At 40.7% G+C, this 17,157-nt stretch overlaps 3 protein-coding genes across 3 annotated transcripts in view; 1 reads left to right on the forward strand and 2 right to left on the reverse strand.

Moving 5' to 3' along the window:
- The window catches only part of CBG22662, a gene marked incomplete at both ends in the record, with an annotated part of 3,039 nt that extends 2,510 nt beyond the window's left edge, over positions 1–529 (reverse strand). The window contains one exon of the mRNA XM_045244975.1: positions 8–529. Coding sequence (XP_045097629.1) covers positions 8–529 — 522 coding nt within the window. The remainder of the gene's footprint in view (positions 1–7) is intronic.
- A 692-nt stretch (positions 530–1,221) lies between these two features.
- Positions 1,222–1,511, reverse strand: Cbr-dph-3 (the record flags this gene model as incomplete). The annotated part of the gene is made up of 2 exons (XM_045244976.1): positions 1,222–1,357; positions 1,432–1,511. The coding sequence occupies 2 exons, from the start codon at positions 1,509–1,511 to the stop codon at positions 1,222–1,224; spliced, it is 216 nt and encodes a 71-aa protein (XP_045097630.1).
- A 332-nt stretch (positions 1,512–1,843) lies between these two features.
- Positions 1,844–17,157, forward strand: part of CBG22664 — a gene marked incomplete at both ends in the record, with an annotated part of 18,403 nt that continues 3,089 nt past the window's right edge. Inside the window, 18 exons of the mRNA XM_045244977.1 lie at positions 1,844–2,013; positions 2,062–2,212; positions 2,262–2,555; positions 3,305–3,345; positions 3,466–3,628; positions 4,534–4,737; positions 5,540–5,841; positions 6,900–7,038; positions 7,584–7,993; positions 8,904–9,415; positions 10,004–10,140; positions 10,462–10,985; positions 11,848–12,106; positions 12,766–13,212; positions 13,395–13,493; positions 13,553–13,630; positions 14,010–14,426; positions 16,450–17,157. The exon at positions 16,450–17,157 is cut by the window's right edge and continues 2,546 nt beyond it. Coding sequence (XP_045097631.1) covers positions 1,844–2,013; positions 2,062–2,212; positions 2,262–2,555; positions 3,305–3,345; positions 3,466–3,628; positions 4,534–4,737; positions 5,540–5,841; positions 6,900–7,038; positions 7,584–7,993; positions 8,904–9,415; positions 10,004–10,140; positions 10,462–10,985; positions 11,848–12,106; positions 12,766–13,212; positions 13,395–13,493; positions 13,553–13,630; positions 14,010–14,426; positions 16,450–17,157 — 5,055 coding nt within the window. The remainder of the gene's footprint in view (positions 2,014–2,061; positions 2,213–2,261; positions 2,556–3,304; positions 3,346–3,465; positions 3,629–4,533; positions 4,738–5,539; positions 5,842–6,899; positions 7,039–7,583; positions 7,994–8,903; positions 9,416–10,003; positions 10,141–10,461; positions 10,986–11,847; positions 12,107–12,765; positions 13,213–13,394; positions 13,494–13,552; positions 13,631–14,009; positions 14,427–16,449) is intronic.

Genomic DNA, 17,157 nt, shown 5'->3' on the forward strand with positions numbered 1-17,157 from the left:
CATCAGCTCCGATTCCACCTCCATCAGCTCCGATTCCACCTCCATCAGCTCCGATTCCACCTCCATCAGCTCCGATTCCACCTCCATCAGCTCCGATTCCACCTCCATCAGCTCCGATTCCACCTCCATCAGCTCCGATTCCACCTCCATCAGCTCCGATTCCACCTCCATCAGCTCCGATTCCACCTCCATCAGCTCCGATTCCACCTCCATCAGCTCCGATTCCACCTCCATCAGCTCCGATTCCACCTCCATCAGCTCCGAAAAAACCTCCATCAGCTCCGATTCCACCTCCATCAGCTCCGAAAACACCTCCATCAGCTCCGATTCCACCTCCATCAGCTCCGAAACAACCTCCATCAGCTCCGATTCCACCTCCATCAGCTCCGATTCCACCTCCATCAGCTTCCGAAAAAACCTCCATCAGCTCCGATTCCACCTCCATCAGCTCCGAAAAAACCTCCATCAGCTCCGATTCCACCTCCATCAGCTCCGAAAAAACCTCCATCAGCTCCGATTCCACCTCCATCAGCTCCGAGAATATGTAGAAGCTCTTTAGCTGAATCACCAAGATTAGCTATGAAGTTGTCGATGTATTCCAAGATCCAGGTCCTGCCGCAAAAGCTCTAGTTCCAGCTGCTCCAATTTCAGCTTCACGACCATCACCTCCAGTTCCAATAGCTCCAGTTCCAGGACCCAGGTCCGGCTCCCAGAGCTCCAGCTCCGAGAGGTCTATCTCCCAGAGCTCCAGCTGAAGCTGGAGAACTGACGATTCTCACTGTTTCTCTCTGCCCTTATATGCAAAATCCAGGGAGATTCTTATCTTTTTGCTCTATTTTTTCACTTTTTGAAAAAAAAAAGATTTTCCGACACGTGATTTTTTTTTCTTCAAATATTTTTGATTTTTAAAAATGAGGGATCAATTTTTTCACGCCTGTCTTGTATTATAATTGCATTCTCTCCCTGTTTCTAAATGTGAACATTTGGTCTAGTGGTATCCACTGTTGACCATCACCCCGAGAGTTTCGGGTTCGACCCCTGCCTGGGATTTACTTCTTTTTTTTTCGTTTTTTTTTGCTTTGACATGCGTTTTTTTTTAAATTTTACAATTCACAACTCTTTACAAAACATTTATTTACTACCCGTGCATACACAGTATGCGACTTATACGAACAATTAGAAAAATCAACAAAAAATTCAAAAATTAGCGAAAAATGATAATTAATTAACAGTTTCAGCCACCGGCTTCGATGAAATCGTTTCGAGCTTCACAAAATCCTCGGGATCATAAATGACACGTATCAGAAGGGAGCAGCTGGGACACTGTGCGACGTCTTCGCCCATTTCTAGCATTTCTCTGAAATTTTCGACTTTTTTTGAATTATAAAGCTTTTCATTTAATAACCTAGCAATTTCAAATCGATCGCACACGGACATGGGTAGTGATAGACGTCCTTCTCCTCGTCGAACTCGAAATCCTCGATTTCGACTTCATCGTGGAACACCGACATCTTTTCGGGTTACCTGGAAGGAAAAATCAGATTTTTAGAGTGAAAAATTTGTTTAAAATCATAGAAATTAAGTTAAAGCCCGAAAATTATGCAAGATTTCGAAAGAAATTCCCGAAAAAATAAAATAAAAATCACATGAAGTCCGCAATAAGTCGTCTCGGTGTGCGTGCGCCCCCTCCGCAAACACCATCGTCTACCGTACCTTCGCTTTTCGTAATTTTTCTCAACGAATTTCTTTATTTTCCGGAACAGTTTTCAGGGAAAAATACACCGTTTTTCAGCGAATTTCCGCAAAAAAAAACGTGAAAAATAATAATTTTCCAGGCGAAAACATGTCTCGCAGGGAGATTTTCCCCCTGCGCACCACGGAGACAATGAAAATGATTCCCGACGATCAGTTGCAGTATGTCTATCGTCGGAATAAAGAAATTCAAGATTTGCTGCGAGATTTTGATAGAAATCACATGCGCGGAACCTATGAGCCAATGGTTTTGCTGAAAAAGTAATTTTTAAAAAAATTTGAAATTTTTTAAAAATTTTAAAAATTTAGTTTGTCTGAAATCCTAGAAGAAGCCACAGCGGTATTCATCAGCAATGATCCCGACCCGCTAGACGATCGTCATCCACACAGGACGCATCCAGATTCAGCGTTAGGAAATCTATTGAAGACAATTTTCAAAAATGACGATTTTATGACTTCTGTAAGGTCTAAAAATTTGAATTTTGGCTTAAAAGATGCGCAATTTTCAGCTCGTTGTCTCCTATATCTTGGTTAGAGACAATGTGGAGCTTAGTATCCAGGGATGTCGAGTTTTGCTGGCCTGTGTGCCTGGATTAGACTCAAAAGTCGTATTTTCGGAGCCCGACGACTTCATTCCACGTCTCTATCACTGGGCGGGACCTGAGGGAACCAATGATACACTTCAGGGATACGCTATGGGTCTGCTAGCCGCTGCGTTGGAAAATACTGAAAATGCCAGCAAATTTCGGAATGAAAACGCGGAGTTGGTGCCGTTTGCACTGGATCGGATGAGGGAATTGCAGGTGGGGGGAATTTGAAACAAATTGAAAATTTTTTTGAAAATTCGCTTTCAGAAGTGGGTTTTTTGCAGCAAAATTCCTAAAAATACATATTTTCACTTAAAAAGTGAAGAAATTTAAAAAAAAAATCGAAAAATTGAAATTTCAATAAAAAATTTTTCAAAGAAAAAAAATACGAAAATTACTAAAAATAACTTGAATTTTCCCCATTTTCGCAATTAAGTTTTTGTGTAAATGTATGAAAATACCCATAAAAATGTTTTAAAAAAACACAAAATCTCGGGAAAATTAACAAAAAACTGAAAATCTCAAAATTTCGATTTTTTCTAATTTTTTGAAATTTTAAATTTTTTTCCGAAAAATTAAAATTTCGCTGTAAAAATTGCAGTAAAATGTGTGATAATTGCCGAATTTTAAATAAAAAAAAATTTAAAAAAATCTGAAAAATATATCTGAAAACGTCGAAATTTCGATTTTTTGGATTTTCCTGATATTTCAAAAATTTAATATTTTTTAGAAAAATTCAATTTTTTTTTCAGAATTTTCCCATTTTTGCAGTCAAGTTTGTGTAAAAATGTCAAAAAAAAATGCTGGAAAATTCGAAATTTCGATTTTTTGCCAAATTTCAATTTTTAATTTTTTTTGAAAAATTGTAAAAACTTTTACCAATTTCTGGAAAATTTCTAGAAAAAAAGAAACATTTCTGACATTTTAAAATAGAAAAATTGCAAAAAAAAACCTTATTTTTCCAGGTCCGTGCCTACGAGGAACACAACAATCTGGGCAACACAGAGTGAGTCTTTCTGGGCTTTTTCAGCCAAAGATTTGGCTGAAAATCCCTTTTTTCCGGCTTTCAGACCGGCTAAATTTGCTTTTCCTACCTATTTCTAGCTAAAAAACCCCAAATTTTCAGTTTCTCCGAGCTAAATTCTCAACAAAAATTGGCTGAAAATGGCGTGCCGAGTGCCAGTAACGGCTTCGAAATTCCATCGATTCAAGTGACGTCAAATGGAGAAAAAGAGAATGAAAAATTAGCAGCAGTAGTACCGCCGCCACCGAAGAAGAGACGAACTGAGGTTCGTTGAAAAAGCAGGAAAAACGGTCAAAAACCGGCAATTTCAAGTTAAAAATAGCCAAAAATGGCTTAAAACGGGCTAATTTAAACTATTTTTCTCGAAAATTTGAGAAAAAAATGGGTGAAAATGACCTAGTTTCAGCTATTTTCCTCAAAAAATATATCAAAATTGGCTGAAAAAACGATTTTTCGACAAAATCTTGAAGTTTTTTCCAGCTATTTTTTCTTCAAAAATTGAGAAAAATGGCAAAAATGGCTTGAAATGAGTTATTTTCAGCAAATTTCTTGTTAAAAATGACGAAAAATGGCTCAAAAATGGGCTATTTTTTCACTACTTTCTGTTTAAAATGACGAAAAAATATTTGAAAAAACGATTTTTCTACGAAATTCTGGCTTAAACTTACTATTAGCATTCTTCATAAAACAAAAATTTCAAAAACCACCAAAAAAAATATTGGTATTTCCAGCTATTTTTACTTTGACAATAACAAAAATATGCTTTAAATGAGCTATTTCAAGCTGAAAATCGTGAAAAGTCGTGAAAAAACGGGCTTAAAATGGGGGTATTTCGAGCTGAAAACCGGGGGAAGAAGGTAATTTTTTGATTGTCTAGAATTGTTTCAAAATTACGAATTTTCGGATTTTTCGAACCTAAATACAATGATTTTTGTTCGAATTTTTGGGTCTAAATTTGTTTTAAATGGCTAAAAATGGAATTTTTTTTGTCATAAAAATAGTTTTTTTTTCCGATTTTCAGCCTCAAAAATTGCTCATCTTCCGATTTTTGGCTCTAAAAATGCTCATTTTTTTTCGATTTTTGGCTCTAAAAGTACTCAATCTTCCGATTTTTGGCTTTAAAAATACTCAATTTTTTGATTTTCTGCCCCAAAAATGCTCAATTTTCAGCCAAACCTCCCTGCACTTCTTCGTACAGAGACGACTCAACGTGTTCCATCATTCCATAACCTCCGAAATTTGGACGATTCGAATTCAAAATGGGACATTCTGCAGCCATTTTTGATTGGAACCCAAAAAGTGTACCCGTTGAGTCTGCCGACGTATCAACGATTCATTCTACAGTATCTCGCCGCCTGTGGAGAGTATCAGGATGTAAGGAAAATGGAAAATTGGAAATTAAAAATTCTGGATTTTTTCGAAAAATTTTTTTTTGGAAAAAATCCAAAATTAAGCTGAGCAATCTGAAAAAAAAACGTTCAAAAGCTAAAATGTATTTTTTAAAAATATTTTTTCCGATTTTAGCTCGATGTTCTGATTCCAGCGCCGATTGCTCAGCTTAAAATTGAAAAAAAGCTAGATTGTCGTCTTAAAATGGGAGAATACCCATGAAAAATTATTTAATATCCCATTTTCCCAATTGCTCAGCTTTAAAATCCGAAAAATTGCTGAAATTATGAAAATTGCAGCAAAAATTGAATTTTCCAAGAAATTTTACCAAAATTATATCTTTTCTGAAAATTTCGAGCTGAAAATTTGGAAAATCTTAAAATTAAAATAATCCTAAAAATTGTGAAATTACAAAAGTTTTGAAAAATTCAAAGTTTTCAAAATTTCCATAACAAAAAATTCCGAAAATTCGTAAAATTCTAAAATTTACAAAAATTGGATTTTTTTAAAATTTTCGAAAATTTCAAAAATTCTGAAAATTCGAAAAATTCTGAAAATTTGAAAAATCCGAAAAAAAAGGCAAGAGTTTCAAAAAATTCAAAAAACCGTGAAAATTTTTCAAGAATTCGGAAAACTCTGAAATTTACAAAAATTGAATTTTTTGAAAATTTTCAAAAATTTCTGAATATCCAAGAAAAGACCCAAAATTTCTAAAATTCTGAAAATTTGAAAATTCCAAAAATTTCAAAATTCGAAATCTCCAATTTTCAAAAAATCCCATTTCCAGCTCCTAGTCCAAACCTTCGAAGGCAACGCTCTGGACCTTCTTCTCGATTACATCGACTTGGAAAAAACGAAAGACGTTCGTCTGACATTCGACGCTCTAAAATACCTAACCTCCCTGCTTGTTCACCGGAAATTCGCATTGGAATTCATTGAAAAAGACGGAATCCGGGCACTTTTACGTCTTCCAAGGACGTCGTTGGCTTCAGTTGGAGTCGTTACATGTTTCTATTATATTGCATATAATAATGATGTTATGGAGATGTTGTGTCAAATGGGCGATGATATTGTTGATGAAACTGTTCAGTGAGTCTTTTGAAAAGGGGCGGGGCTTATGAGAAATCAGAAAAACTTCCGAAAATTGAAAAAAAGCAGCCCAAAATGAGCTTTGGTTGGCTTAAAATGAGCTCAAATTTCACTTGAAAAATCCTTTCCTAATTCCGAACGTTTTAAACCGGTTCGGTAACGTCTGGTTGTGAAGTGACAGGTTCTAGAACGTCCGGTTGCAAAATGACCGCTTTTGAAACGTCCGGTTGCGAAATGGCCGGTTCTAAAACGTCTGATTATAAAGTTTCGCAACTGACCACTTTGCAACCATGCCGTTACAGAACGGTGGAAAATTGACCGGTTCTAAAACGTCTGGTTGAGAAATGACAAGTTTTAAAGCGTCCGGTTCTAACATTTATCAATGGGCTATTTCGCAACCAAGACGTTTTAGAACGGTTTGAAAATTGTCGGTTCTAAAACGTCCGATTGCGAAATGACCCAGGACGTCTAGTTTTAAAGTTTCGTAACTGACCATTTCGCAACTGAGTCGTTATAGAACGGCTTAAAACCTACCGGCTCTGAAAAGTTGCAGAATTCCCAGTTCTAAAACGTCACAGTTGCAAAATGGCTGGACCTGAAACGTCCGAATATAAAGTTTCCAACTGATAAATTGGCAACCAAGACGTTCTAGAACAGTTGCGAAATGACCATTTTTAATACGTCCGGTTATAAAGTTCCCAATGAACCACTTCGCAACTAAGACGTTATAGAACGGCTGGAAAATGGCCGGTTCTGAAACGTCCGGTTATGAAGTTCTGCAACTGGCCATCTCGCACCATGGCATTTTCGAACCGTTGAAAAATGACCGGTTCTGAAACGTCGGGTTGCCAAATGACCATTTTTAAAACATCCGGTTATAAAGTTCCCAATGGACCATTTCGCAACCAATACGTTCTGGTAAAAGGTTAAAAAATGACCGATTCCGAAACGTCAGATTATGAAGTTTCGCAACTGACCATCTCGCAACCATGACGTTATAGAACGGTTGCAAAATGACCGGTCCTATAACATCCGATTTTCAACACAAAAAATTGCAGATACATCCTGTGGTGCCTGGAACACAGTCACGAGTCGGGAATGGCCAGTGCCTGCATGTTTTTCTCTCAATCGTTGTTTTTCAAAGCAATTTTGAGACGATTCGAGCAATACGATGGACCGAGGAAGCTTTTTAATTATGTAAGTTGTTGAATTTCTGAAAAATCTGAAAAATTGGTTGAAATTCAGAATAATTGGTTGAAAATCTGAGAAAATTGCCTGAATTTCAAGAAAAAATTGGCCGAAATCTGAAAATTTTGAGGCAAAATTCCTAAAAAACTACTAAAACAAGCCAAATTCAGCCAAAATGCTCTTAAATAAAAACCGGACGTTCTAGAACCGGTTATTTCGCAACCGGCCATTTGGCACCCGTTCTATAACGTCACTGTTGCAAAATAGTGCTTTGCGAAACCTTATAACCGGACGTTTCAGAACCGGCCATTTGGCAACAGGACGTTTTAGAACCGGTCGTTTTGAAACCGTTCTATAACGTCATGGTTGCGAAATGGTCAGTTCTGAAACGTCTGGTTTAAAAATTCGCGATTGACCACTTCGAAACCATGCCATTACAGAACTGACCATTTCGCAACCGGACGTTTAAAACCGGTCATTTCGCATCCGTTCTACAACGTCACAGTTGCGAAATTGCCTACCAATTCGAAATTCTCGAAAACCCCATTTTTCAGATCTCCACGCTGGTCCTAATGCAATGCACCGAGAATACTGTAGATCTAACCGAAGAGCAAGTCCACACTAGCACCCAATGCGTCCGTTCAGTGTGTACCACATTCCGTGCCTACCTCCTAGCTTCGATGTACACAAAAGTGGAATTCTGGAAGAAGCAATACAACGGAGCCGGAGCCATTCTGCCATGTGGAATGCGTATTCCGTACGTCTTCCAATCAGAAGTACCAGAATTCAGAAGTATGAAGACGTACGAAGAGGTTTCTGTAGATTGTGAGGCTATCGTTTCGGAGATGTGTCGATTTACGGGAATGCCGTTTCGAGAGGCGGAGAATATGAAAAGATTGGGATGTGTTCAGATGTTTTTGGCGGTTAGAGTGCTTTCCAGGGATTGGTTGACCATTTCTTCGAAGTGAGTTTTTGGGGGCTCAAGATAGCTGGAAAATCCGTCGAAAAAGTAAGAAAAAACGGTCAATTTGGTGCCAGTACGTTTTAGAACGGTTCTGAAGCGTCTGCTTGCGAAACGCGCAGTTCAGAAACGTCCGATTTTGAACCCTTTGAAAAATGACCAATTCGCAACCATGACGTTATAGAACGGTTGCGAAATGACCGGTTCTAAAACATCCTATGCCATTTTGAAACTAGGACATTTTGCAATCAAGACGTTCTAGAACTAGCACATTCGAGAACCGAGACGTTCTAAAACTACGGGATTTCAAAATTCGGGCATTCTGGAACTAGGGCATCTCGCAACCAAAACGTTTCACAATTAGGTCATTTCAAAACCAGGACATTCTAGAACTATGACGTTTCGAATCCAAGGCATTCTAGAACTTGGTCATTTCGAAACCGAGACGTTCTGCAACTAGATCATTTCGAAACCGAGTCGTTCTAGAACCAATTTGAAATTTGACAATTTCGTAACCGAGACGTTCTAGAACTAGTTCAAAACTAGGACATTCTAGAACCAGAAACAATCTTAAACCAAACCGTTTTGAAACCAGGACATTCTAGAACTAGGACATTTCGCAACTGTGACATTCTAGAACTAGGTCATTTCAAGACTGTGATGTTTTAAATCACTTTGTGCCCTTCCACTTCAGAACATCGGATGTTTCGCTATGTGACGTTGTAGAACTTTTCCGGACGTTTCAGAACTATTCAGCTGGATGTTCTGTAACTGACTAGTGAAACTAGAGAGTTGAAGAACGCGACTTTTCAAAACCGAGACGTTCTAAAACTAGCCCTTTTCCCAACGACGATGTCTTAAAACTAGGACATTCTAGAACCGCGACACTTCACAACCATTCTTTTAATTTCAGCGTCCGCAACGACATGTGTGTCTACGCCCTGGAATCCCTCCGCCTGATGCTCTGTCAACCCACAATCCAAACGGAACTCATCACTCAACACACCTACTCTCACTCCACATTTGACGGCTTCACTATCCTAATTCAGACGACGTTGGCACGTGGCGACGAGGAGCCACCTCTACGAATGGCCGCCTTGGAGTGTATCAGACGATGTGTTCTCGTTGAGCCTGAATCCTGGAAGACGTTGGTTCAGAAGATGAAGGAAATCGGAACGACGCCATCGAAACGTCAAACATCGAAATACGAGATGGTGATGAATCATTTGGAACGAATGTGGACTGAAGTTCGGAAGGCTGATGGAATTATGTCTTTGGTGGATTTGATCAATTTGAAAACGCCTCTGACTGAAGCGGATTCAATTCGAAGATTGGCGACGAATGTGCTGACGGGGCTGGCGAGGCATCCAGAAGTTCGGCAGATCTTGTCACGGCTTCCGCTGATTGCTCATGGTGGATTGCAGAGTGAGTTCTCTTTTCGGGGGGAAATTGCGCTTGAAATAGACTGAAAATGACCGAGAAATCGCATAGTTCTGAAACGTCTGGTTGAAGTTTCGCAACCGTCACGTTATAGAACGATTGCGAGATGACCTAGTTCTGAAACGTGGCCATTTCGAAACCGTGACGGTATAGAACGATTGCGAAATCGCCGGTTCTGAAACGTCGCAGTTCTGAAATGCCCTGGTTCTAGAAAGTCGCAGTTATAAAACTGACGGTTCTCCCCTTTCCTAGAAATCGGGCAGTACCAAAGACGTCACAGTTCTAAAACGTCGTAGTTATTTAACGTCCGGTTCTGAAACCTCGTGATTCTAAAACGTCCTGTCATAACGTTTCGCAACTGACCGTTTCGCAATCATGGGGTTCTACAACAATTGCGCACTATGCGGTTCTAAAATGTCGTAGTTCTGAAATGACCTAGTTGCAAAACTTCGCAGTTATAGAACGCCCGATTTAAAAACATTTAAAGTTACCTAACTCTACTGCGACAAAACCTTTTGGCTCTCGGTCCAAAAAGTTCTAAAACGTCGCAGTTCTAAAATCTCCCATTTTCAGTTCTGATGCGAGAGCCCGTCTCATCGGACAAACGAGATATTCATGCTGGATTCTGTAAAGAAGCTTGTCAACTGCTTCAAGTGGTCGCTGGGAAGAAGATACATTTCGATCATCACGCCAAAGAGATTCGATCATCGGTTAGTTATAGAAAACGTCGCAGTTCTAAAATGTAATAACAAGTCCTGAAACGTCGTAGTTCTAAAATGTCCTTAAAAGTTCTGAAACGTCGTAGTTCTAAAATGTCCTTAAAAATTCTGAAACGTCGTAGTTCTAAAATGTCCTTAAAAGTTCTGAAACGTCGCAGTTCTAGAACTTCCTTAAAAGTTCAAAAACATCGCAGTTCTAAAATGTCTTCAAAGTTCTAGAACGTCGTAGTTCTAAAATGTCCTCATAAAGTTCTAAAATGTCGCAGTTCTAAAATGTCCTAAAAAGTTCTAAACCGTCCCCTATTCTTCCAGGACAAGTCCCACCGTCAATGGGTCGTCGAGAACACGCCAGTAAGCTTCAACCAAGTCGAACTTCTTCAACTAATCCACGATCATCTCATCAAAAATCAACTGGACAATGTGGCATCACTTCTGAAGACAGAAGCGAAACTTCCCGATCGTCCAGCATCTCGATCCAACAGCACAACGTCGTTCCTCTCGAAACCCTTACCGAGTACCGGCAACAATTTCTCCAAAATCCATGACGTCTTCCCGACGCTCGCTCCGAGAACTCTGGAATCCGAAATCGGAGGAATCTCATCGGCAAAACGCGCCTCAACAGCGTCGTTACAGTCTCCAATCGCATGTAGATCACATTCAACGGATGACGACGTCTTCGCCACGCCCACTCTGCCACGTAGATATACGACTAGTGGAGCTTTCCCTAGGAAGCTATTGATCAGTCCGGCAAGATCCAGACAACGACCAGTGACACCGGCTGATGATAGTCAGAGGCCGTATTGTGATTTGAACAGTATTGTCACCAATTATTTTAGGTAAGGGATTCGATTTTTCGAATTTTAGGGCATTTTTACATGATGGCCTAACTTTTGCAAGCTGAGTTTTCTAAGCCATCATAGTAAATGGCCTAGAAATGACCTGTTATTCGTCTGATGTGTTTTCTAGGTCATTTAATATGGTGGCCTAGAAAACTGAAGTTGGAAAAGTTAGGCCATCAAGCTAAAATGCCCAAAAGCTATCTAGCTGAATATCGAGCCATTTCTAGGCTTTTTAACATGGTGGCCGAACTTTTTCAAGTAGATTTTTTTAGGCCACCATAGTAAATTGCGAAGGATTCGCCTGATATTAACCTGGTGTGTTTCTAGGTCATTTTTATATGGCGGCCTAAAAACCTCAACTTGCGAAAGTTAGGCCACCATGTTAAAATGGTCTAGAAAACATACCAGGTAAATATCAGGCCATTTCTCACATGATGGCCTAGAAAACACCACATTTTAAGATGGTGGCCTAACTTGCAATAGCTAGGCCATCATGTTAAAATAACCTAAAATGACCTTAAATTCAACTGGAGGGGTTTCTAGGTCATTTTCACATAGTGGCCTAGAAAACCCGAATTATGAAAGTTAGACCACCATGTTAAAGTGGCCTAGAAACCCCACAGGTGATTATTAGGTTATTTCTAAGTCATTTACCATGATGGCCTAACTTTTTCAAGTTGAGTTTTCTAGGCCACAGGTTGATGGCTTAGAAAAATCAACTTGTGAAAGTTAAGCCACCATGGTAAATAGCCTAGAAATGACCTGGTAACCTTTTTTGGTTTTCTAGCCCATTTCCCATGGTGGCCTAACTTTTTCAAATAGAGTTTTCCAGGCCATCTCTCAATTTTACATATTCCAGAACCCAGCACTCAACATGTCAAAACCCAGTCACCGCGTGCCCACCATTCTCCCTCTACTACCCACACAAATGCCCTGAACGCATTCAAAAAACGCCAATCACTGCGAATTTCGCACTTCGAATGTTGGATCAAGAATGTCTGCGTCCCCATCAGAGAACGCTCTCTCAGTGGATGAATGAACGAGAGATTTTCTCGAAATTTCGACAGATTAAAGTCATGCACGATAACGATGAGTCGTATACGAGAGCCGCGTTTTCGGTGAGTTTTTGGTCATTTTAGCATGGTGGCCTAACTTTTGCAAGTTGATTTTTTTCTAGGCCACCATGTTAAATTACCCAAAAAATGGCCTGATATACACCTGGTTGGTTTTTAGGCTATTTTATCATGGTGGCCTAACTTTTGCAAATTGACTTTTCTAGGCCACCATGTTAAATTACCCCAGAAATGACTGAATATTCACCTGGTGGGTTTTCCAGGTCGTTTGCCATGATGGCCTATAAAACTCCACTTTGAAAAGGTTCGGCCATCATGTTGAATCACCGAGAAACGGCCTAACATGCACCGGGTATGTTTTCTAGGCTATTTTTACAAGATGGTCTAACTTTTGCAAATTGATTTTTCTAGGCCACGGTGGAAAAATGATCTAGAAAACACCCCAGATGAATATCATTCCATTTCTAAGCTATACTTTACGAAAGCTAGGCCACAATGTTAAAAAAGCCTAGAAATAGCCTTATATTCATCTGGTTAGCTTTCTAGAATATTTTTACATGATGGCCTAGAAAACTCCATCTTGAAGAAGTTCGGCCACCATGGTTGGATACTCACCTGATAGGAGTTTCTAGCCCATGTACCAGCATGGCCTAGAAAGCTTAACTTGAAAAAGTTAGGCCGCCATTAAAAATCACATTTTCCAGACGGACGACGAGCACGTGATCGTCGGACATTTCACTGGCGAGCTCCACTGGCTGAACGCCGAATCCGGTGCCGATGAAAGCCACACGAACTGTCATGGAAGTGCAATCACGAACATTCAACCATCCAGTGATGGATCTCTGATTCTGACGTCTTCAGCCTACTCACGCCCTCTATCGGCTCTCTGGCGTCTCGGACACGCGATGGAACGAATTCAGATGTTCCGCGAGGATTCTTGTGTCCTTTTTGCCAACACGACAATGGCCAGAATCATTGGAACGAATAAGGAGAAGGCGGTGGTGTATGATACGGAGACACATCATATTCTGGATACCTACTCGTCGGGGACCGAGGGACTACAGTATGACAAGAACTTCGCGTCGTTCTCTCCAGATGATCGGTTGGTGTTCAACGATGGATTACTGTGGGATGTGAGGAATAAGAATGCGGTGAGTTGCGAAACGTCCGGGTTGCGAAATGCCTCAGTTGCGAAATTGCCTAGTTCTAGAATGTCTTGGTTTTGAAATGACCTAGTTCCAAGTTGGTTCTAGAACGTCTCAGTTTTATAATCGCCTAGTTCTAGAACGTCTTGGTTGCGAAGTGTCTCGGTTCTAAAACGTCTTGTCTTCAGGCAATCCACGCCTTCGATCGTCTCGCCAAACGCACAATGTGGGGAACGTTCCATCCACAAGGCACACAGATTATCATCAATTCGGAAGTGGTGAGTGTAGTTCTAGAACGTCGCGATTCTGAAACGTCCCAGTTCTAAAACGTCGCAATTTGTTTCAGTACGATATCCGCACATTCCGAATGCTCCATCACGTGCCAGAACTGGCAAGATGCAAAGTGAAATTCAACTCGACGGGGGTAAGTTGCGAAACGTCCTGGTTCTAGAAATGACCTTGTTCTATAATGACCTAGTTTTGAAATGACCTAGTTTTAGAATGGCCTAGTTCTAAAATATCCTAGTTTCAAAACTTACGAGTTGTAGAATGTCCAAGTTCTGTAACGTTCGGTTTTAGAATGTCCTAGTTCTGAAATGTCCTGGTTATAAAATGACCTAGTTCTAAACTATCCTAGTTTAAAAATATCCTAGTTCTGAAATGACATAGTTCCATAACGTCCTGGTTTTGAAATGACCTAGTTTTGTAACGACCTAGTTCTAGAACGTCCTAGTTTCAAAATTACCTGGTTTTAGAATGTCCTAGTTCTAAAACGTCTTGGTTCTAAAACGTCTTGGTTCCAGAACATCGCCTTCGCCGCCGAAGTGCACGATCTGATGCGTCCCGACTACCCAGACCTCGCCTACTCGCCGTTCCGATCCTTCGACACCCGGGATTACTCGGCACTAACCACAGTTGAAGGGCGTCGTCCGATCATCGACATATGTGTATCACATCACGATCAGAAGCTGTGCATCGTGGAACAGGTGAAACCACAAGTCAACGACTACATGGTCCAATCATCCACCCAAATGCGGATGTACGAGACTGGAAGGACGAAGGATATTGAGGATGAGGAAGAGGAGGAGGAGGAGACACGAGAGGGACACGGAGGAGAGGAGGATGGATCGTCGTCGTCCAGTGATACAGATGAGGAGATGGGCGATGATGATGATGACGCCGGGAGTACCGTTAGGGATGCGTTTGAGAGAATTGGAAGGGTAAGTGGGGAACTTTTTGTGGAAGGCGGCCTAGCTTTGAGTTTTCTAGGCCACAAACTTTGATGACCTAGAAATGGTCTGATACCTGTGATGTGTTTCCTAGATCATTTTAAAATAGTGGCATAAATTTTGCAAGTTCAGTTTTTTAGGCCATTGCAGTAAATCGCCTAGAAATGACTACACATTCAACTTGCATACTTTAGGTCGTTTAAATATGGTGGCCTAACTTGAATTTTCTAGGCCACATACATTTATTGCCTAGAAATGGTTTGAAATTTACATAGTGGGTTTTCTAGACCATTTTAGCGTAATGGCCTAACTTTTACAAGTTGTGTTTTTTTAGGTAACCACGGTAGATGGCCTAAAATGGCCTGATATTCAGCTAGAAGGGTTTCTAGTCCATTTTAAGAAAGTGGCCTAACTTTTGCGTTTTGAGTTTTCTAGGCTATCAATTTTTTCGTCCTAGAAATAACCTGATATCCAGCTAGAAGGGTTTCTAGTCCACATGGTAGACATGGTAGCCTAACTTTTTTACATGGTAGCCTAACTTTTTTACATGGTAGCCTAACTTTTTTACATGGTAGCCTAACTTTTTTACATGGTAGCCTAACTTTTTTACATGGTAGCCTAACTTTTGCAAGTTAGGTCACCTTCTGAAAACCGACGAAAATGAATCGAATACTCAATGCAGGCAAAATTGAGCGACGAGATGTGTGTTGAAAAATGAGAGACGCAGAGAAAAGTGCAAGCGCGCTCCGCTGGTCTATTTCAGAAAAGTTTCTCTCGAAATCCTCTTTCGGGGTGCTGTGTCACGGTTGGTTTTGTGCTCTCTAGTCTCTAGATTAAAGTCTTGTTCTTGCGGTGGGCAATGGAGCACATTTGGAACTAAAAAGAGCAAAGTAACAGTCAATTTTGGCTACAACCCCGTGTGATCAGTTCTGTTCTAGCTAGAGCACATTGAAAGATCACATGGCTTATTTTAATCCCAAATGTGATCATTTTTCTTGGTTTTTCATCACTTTCCACGCTTCCAAATGATCACAATTTTTGCTTTCTGCTTGTTTCGTAAGATCACTTTGATTTCGAAATTGCTTTCTTTGATTTGTCGTTTTGCTTCGAAAATCCAAAAAGAATGATTCCTGCCCCGCCTCTGATGAATGATCGAAGCAAAATTTCGCGTTTGCTTCGACCAAAATAACAGAAATCAGAGAAAAGTGATCATTTTTGCTTCGACCAGTCGATTTCGCTTTTGCTTTTTTTCGTTTAACATCACATTTTGCTTCGACCATACATGGTCGAAGCCTCCTCCATATTTGGCATTTTTTGACTTCCTTCCAAACAATTCTTATCAGTTTTGGCTTCTTTTTTTAATCAGTGTCGCCTCTAAATTGGGCACAGTGCGTTATTTCGGAGTATCGTAGTTTTTTGAAGGCTATTTTCGGGGTTTTCTGAACCATTGTTACCTAACTTTCTCAGGTTGAGTTTTCTAGGCCACCATGTCAAAATGACCTAGAAATGACCTGATATTCACCTGGTGTGTTTTCCAGGTCATTTACCATAATGGCCCTGAAAACTCAAACTGCGAAAGTTCGGCCATCAAGGTAAATGGCCTAGAAAACCATCAGTTGAATATCATGACATTCCTAGGTCACTTTCGCACGGTGACCTAAATTTCCTTAGTTGAGTTTTCTAGGCCACCATGTAAAAATTACCTAGAAATGGCCTGTTATTCATTTGGTGTGATTCCTAGTGCACCCTAACGTGATGGCCTAGAAAACACAAATTGCAAAAGTTAGGTCAAAATGTTTGAATGGCCTAAAACACCATAGGGGAAGGTCAGGCCCATTCTAGACCTTTTTAACATGGTGGCCTAGAAATCTCGAATTGCAAAAGTTAGGCCACCATGTCAAAATCAGGTCATTTCTTCATATTCACCTTATGTGTTTTCTAGGCCATTTACCATGGTGGCCTAGAAAACACAGTTTGCAAAAGTTAGGCCACTATGAAAATAACGCTATTTCAGCTCGGCGATGAAAGTGAGGACGAAATCGAGGAAGGCGAGGATGGATTCGATTTTGAAAACGCGCTCAACCGAATCATACGTCGCCAAGCGCTGCTCCGTCGCCAACGTGTCAACTCCTCGGAGAACGGCGACGCTGGTGTCGTTGATATGAATGACGAAGATGATGGAGATGATGAAGCAGATGACGTGGATCTCGACGACGATGACGATGTGGATCTAGACGATCATCTGGAAGACGAAGAAGACGACGTGGATCCAGACTTTGACGTTGAGGATGCGATTGATGAGTTGGTGAATGCGGTGGATGCGGAAGTAGATGAGGATGAGATGGGAGAGGATGATGATAGTGATGGAAGTTGGAGAACGGCAAGTCGGGTAGGATCGGAGGATATCAATCTGGACGAGCTGGATGAGGATCAGGCGAGAGAGGCTGAGAACGAAGGAGACGCAGCGATTCCAGAAGACGTTCCTGCTCCTCCGGTCAATGCTGCGGCACAAGTTGATGCCGCGCGACGTGCGATCCTTGGACGAGGTCTTCGTGGTTTCCGAATGGGAATGATGGGAGCAGGTCGTCATCGACACCACCGTAATCCGGCGATGATACACGTGGAACAGTTGAACGCGCGCGCTGAAGAGCAACGTCTTCAGTTTATGGAGGCGATTGCGAGGGAGAGAGAGCCAGAGGAAAACGGGGAGAATGGAGAGGAC

The sequence above is a fragment of the Caenorhabditis briggsae genome (assembly GCF_000004555.2).
Source record: "Caenorhabditis briggsae complete genome, chrIV, whole genome shotgun sequence".
Lineage (NCBI taxonomy): Eukaryota > Metazoa > Nematoda > Chromadorea > Rhabditida > Rhabditidae > Caenorhabditis > Caenorhabditis briggsae.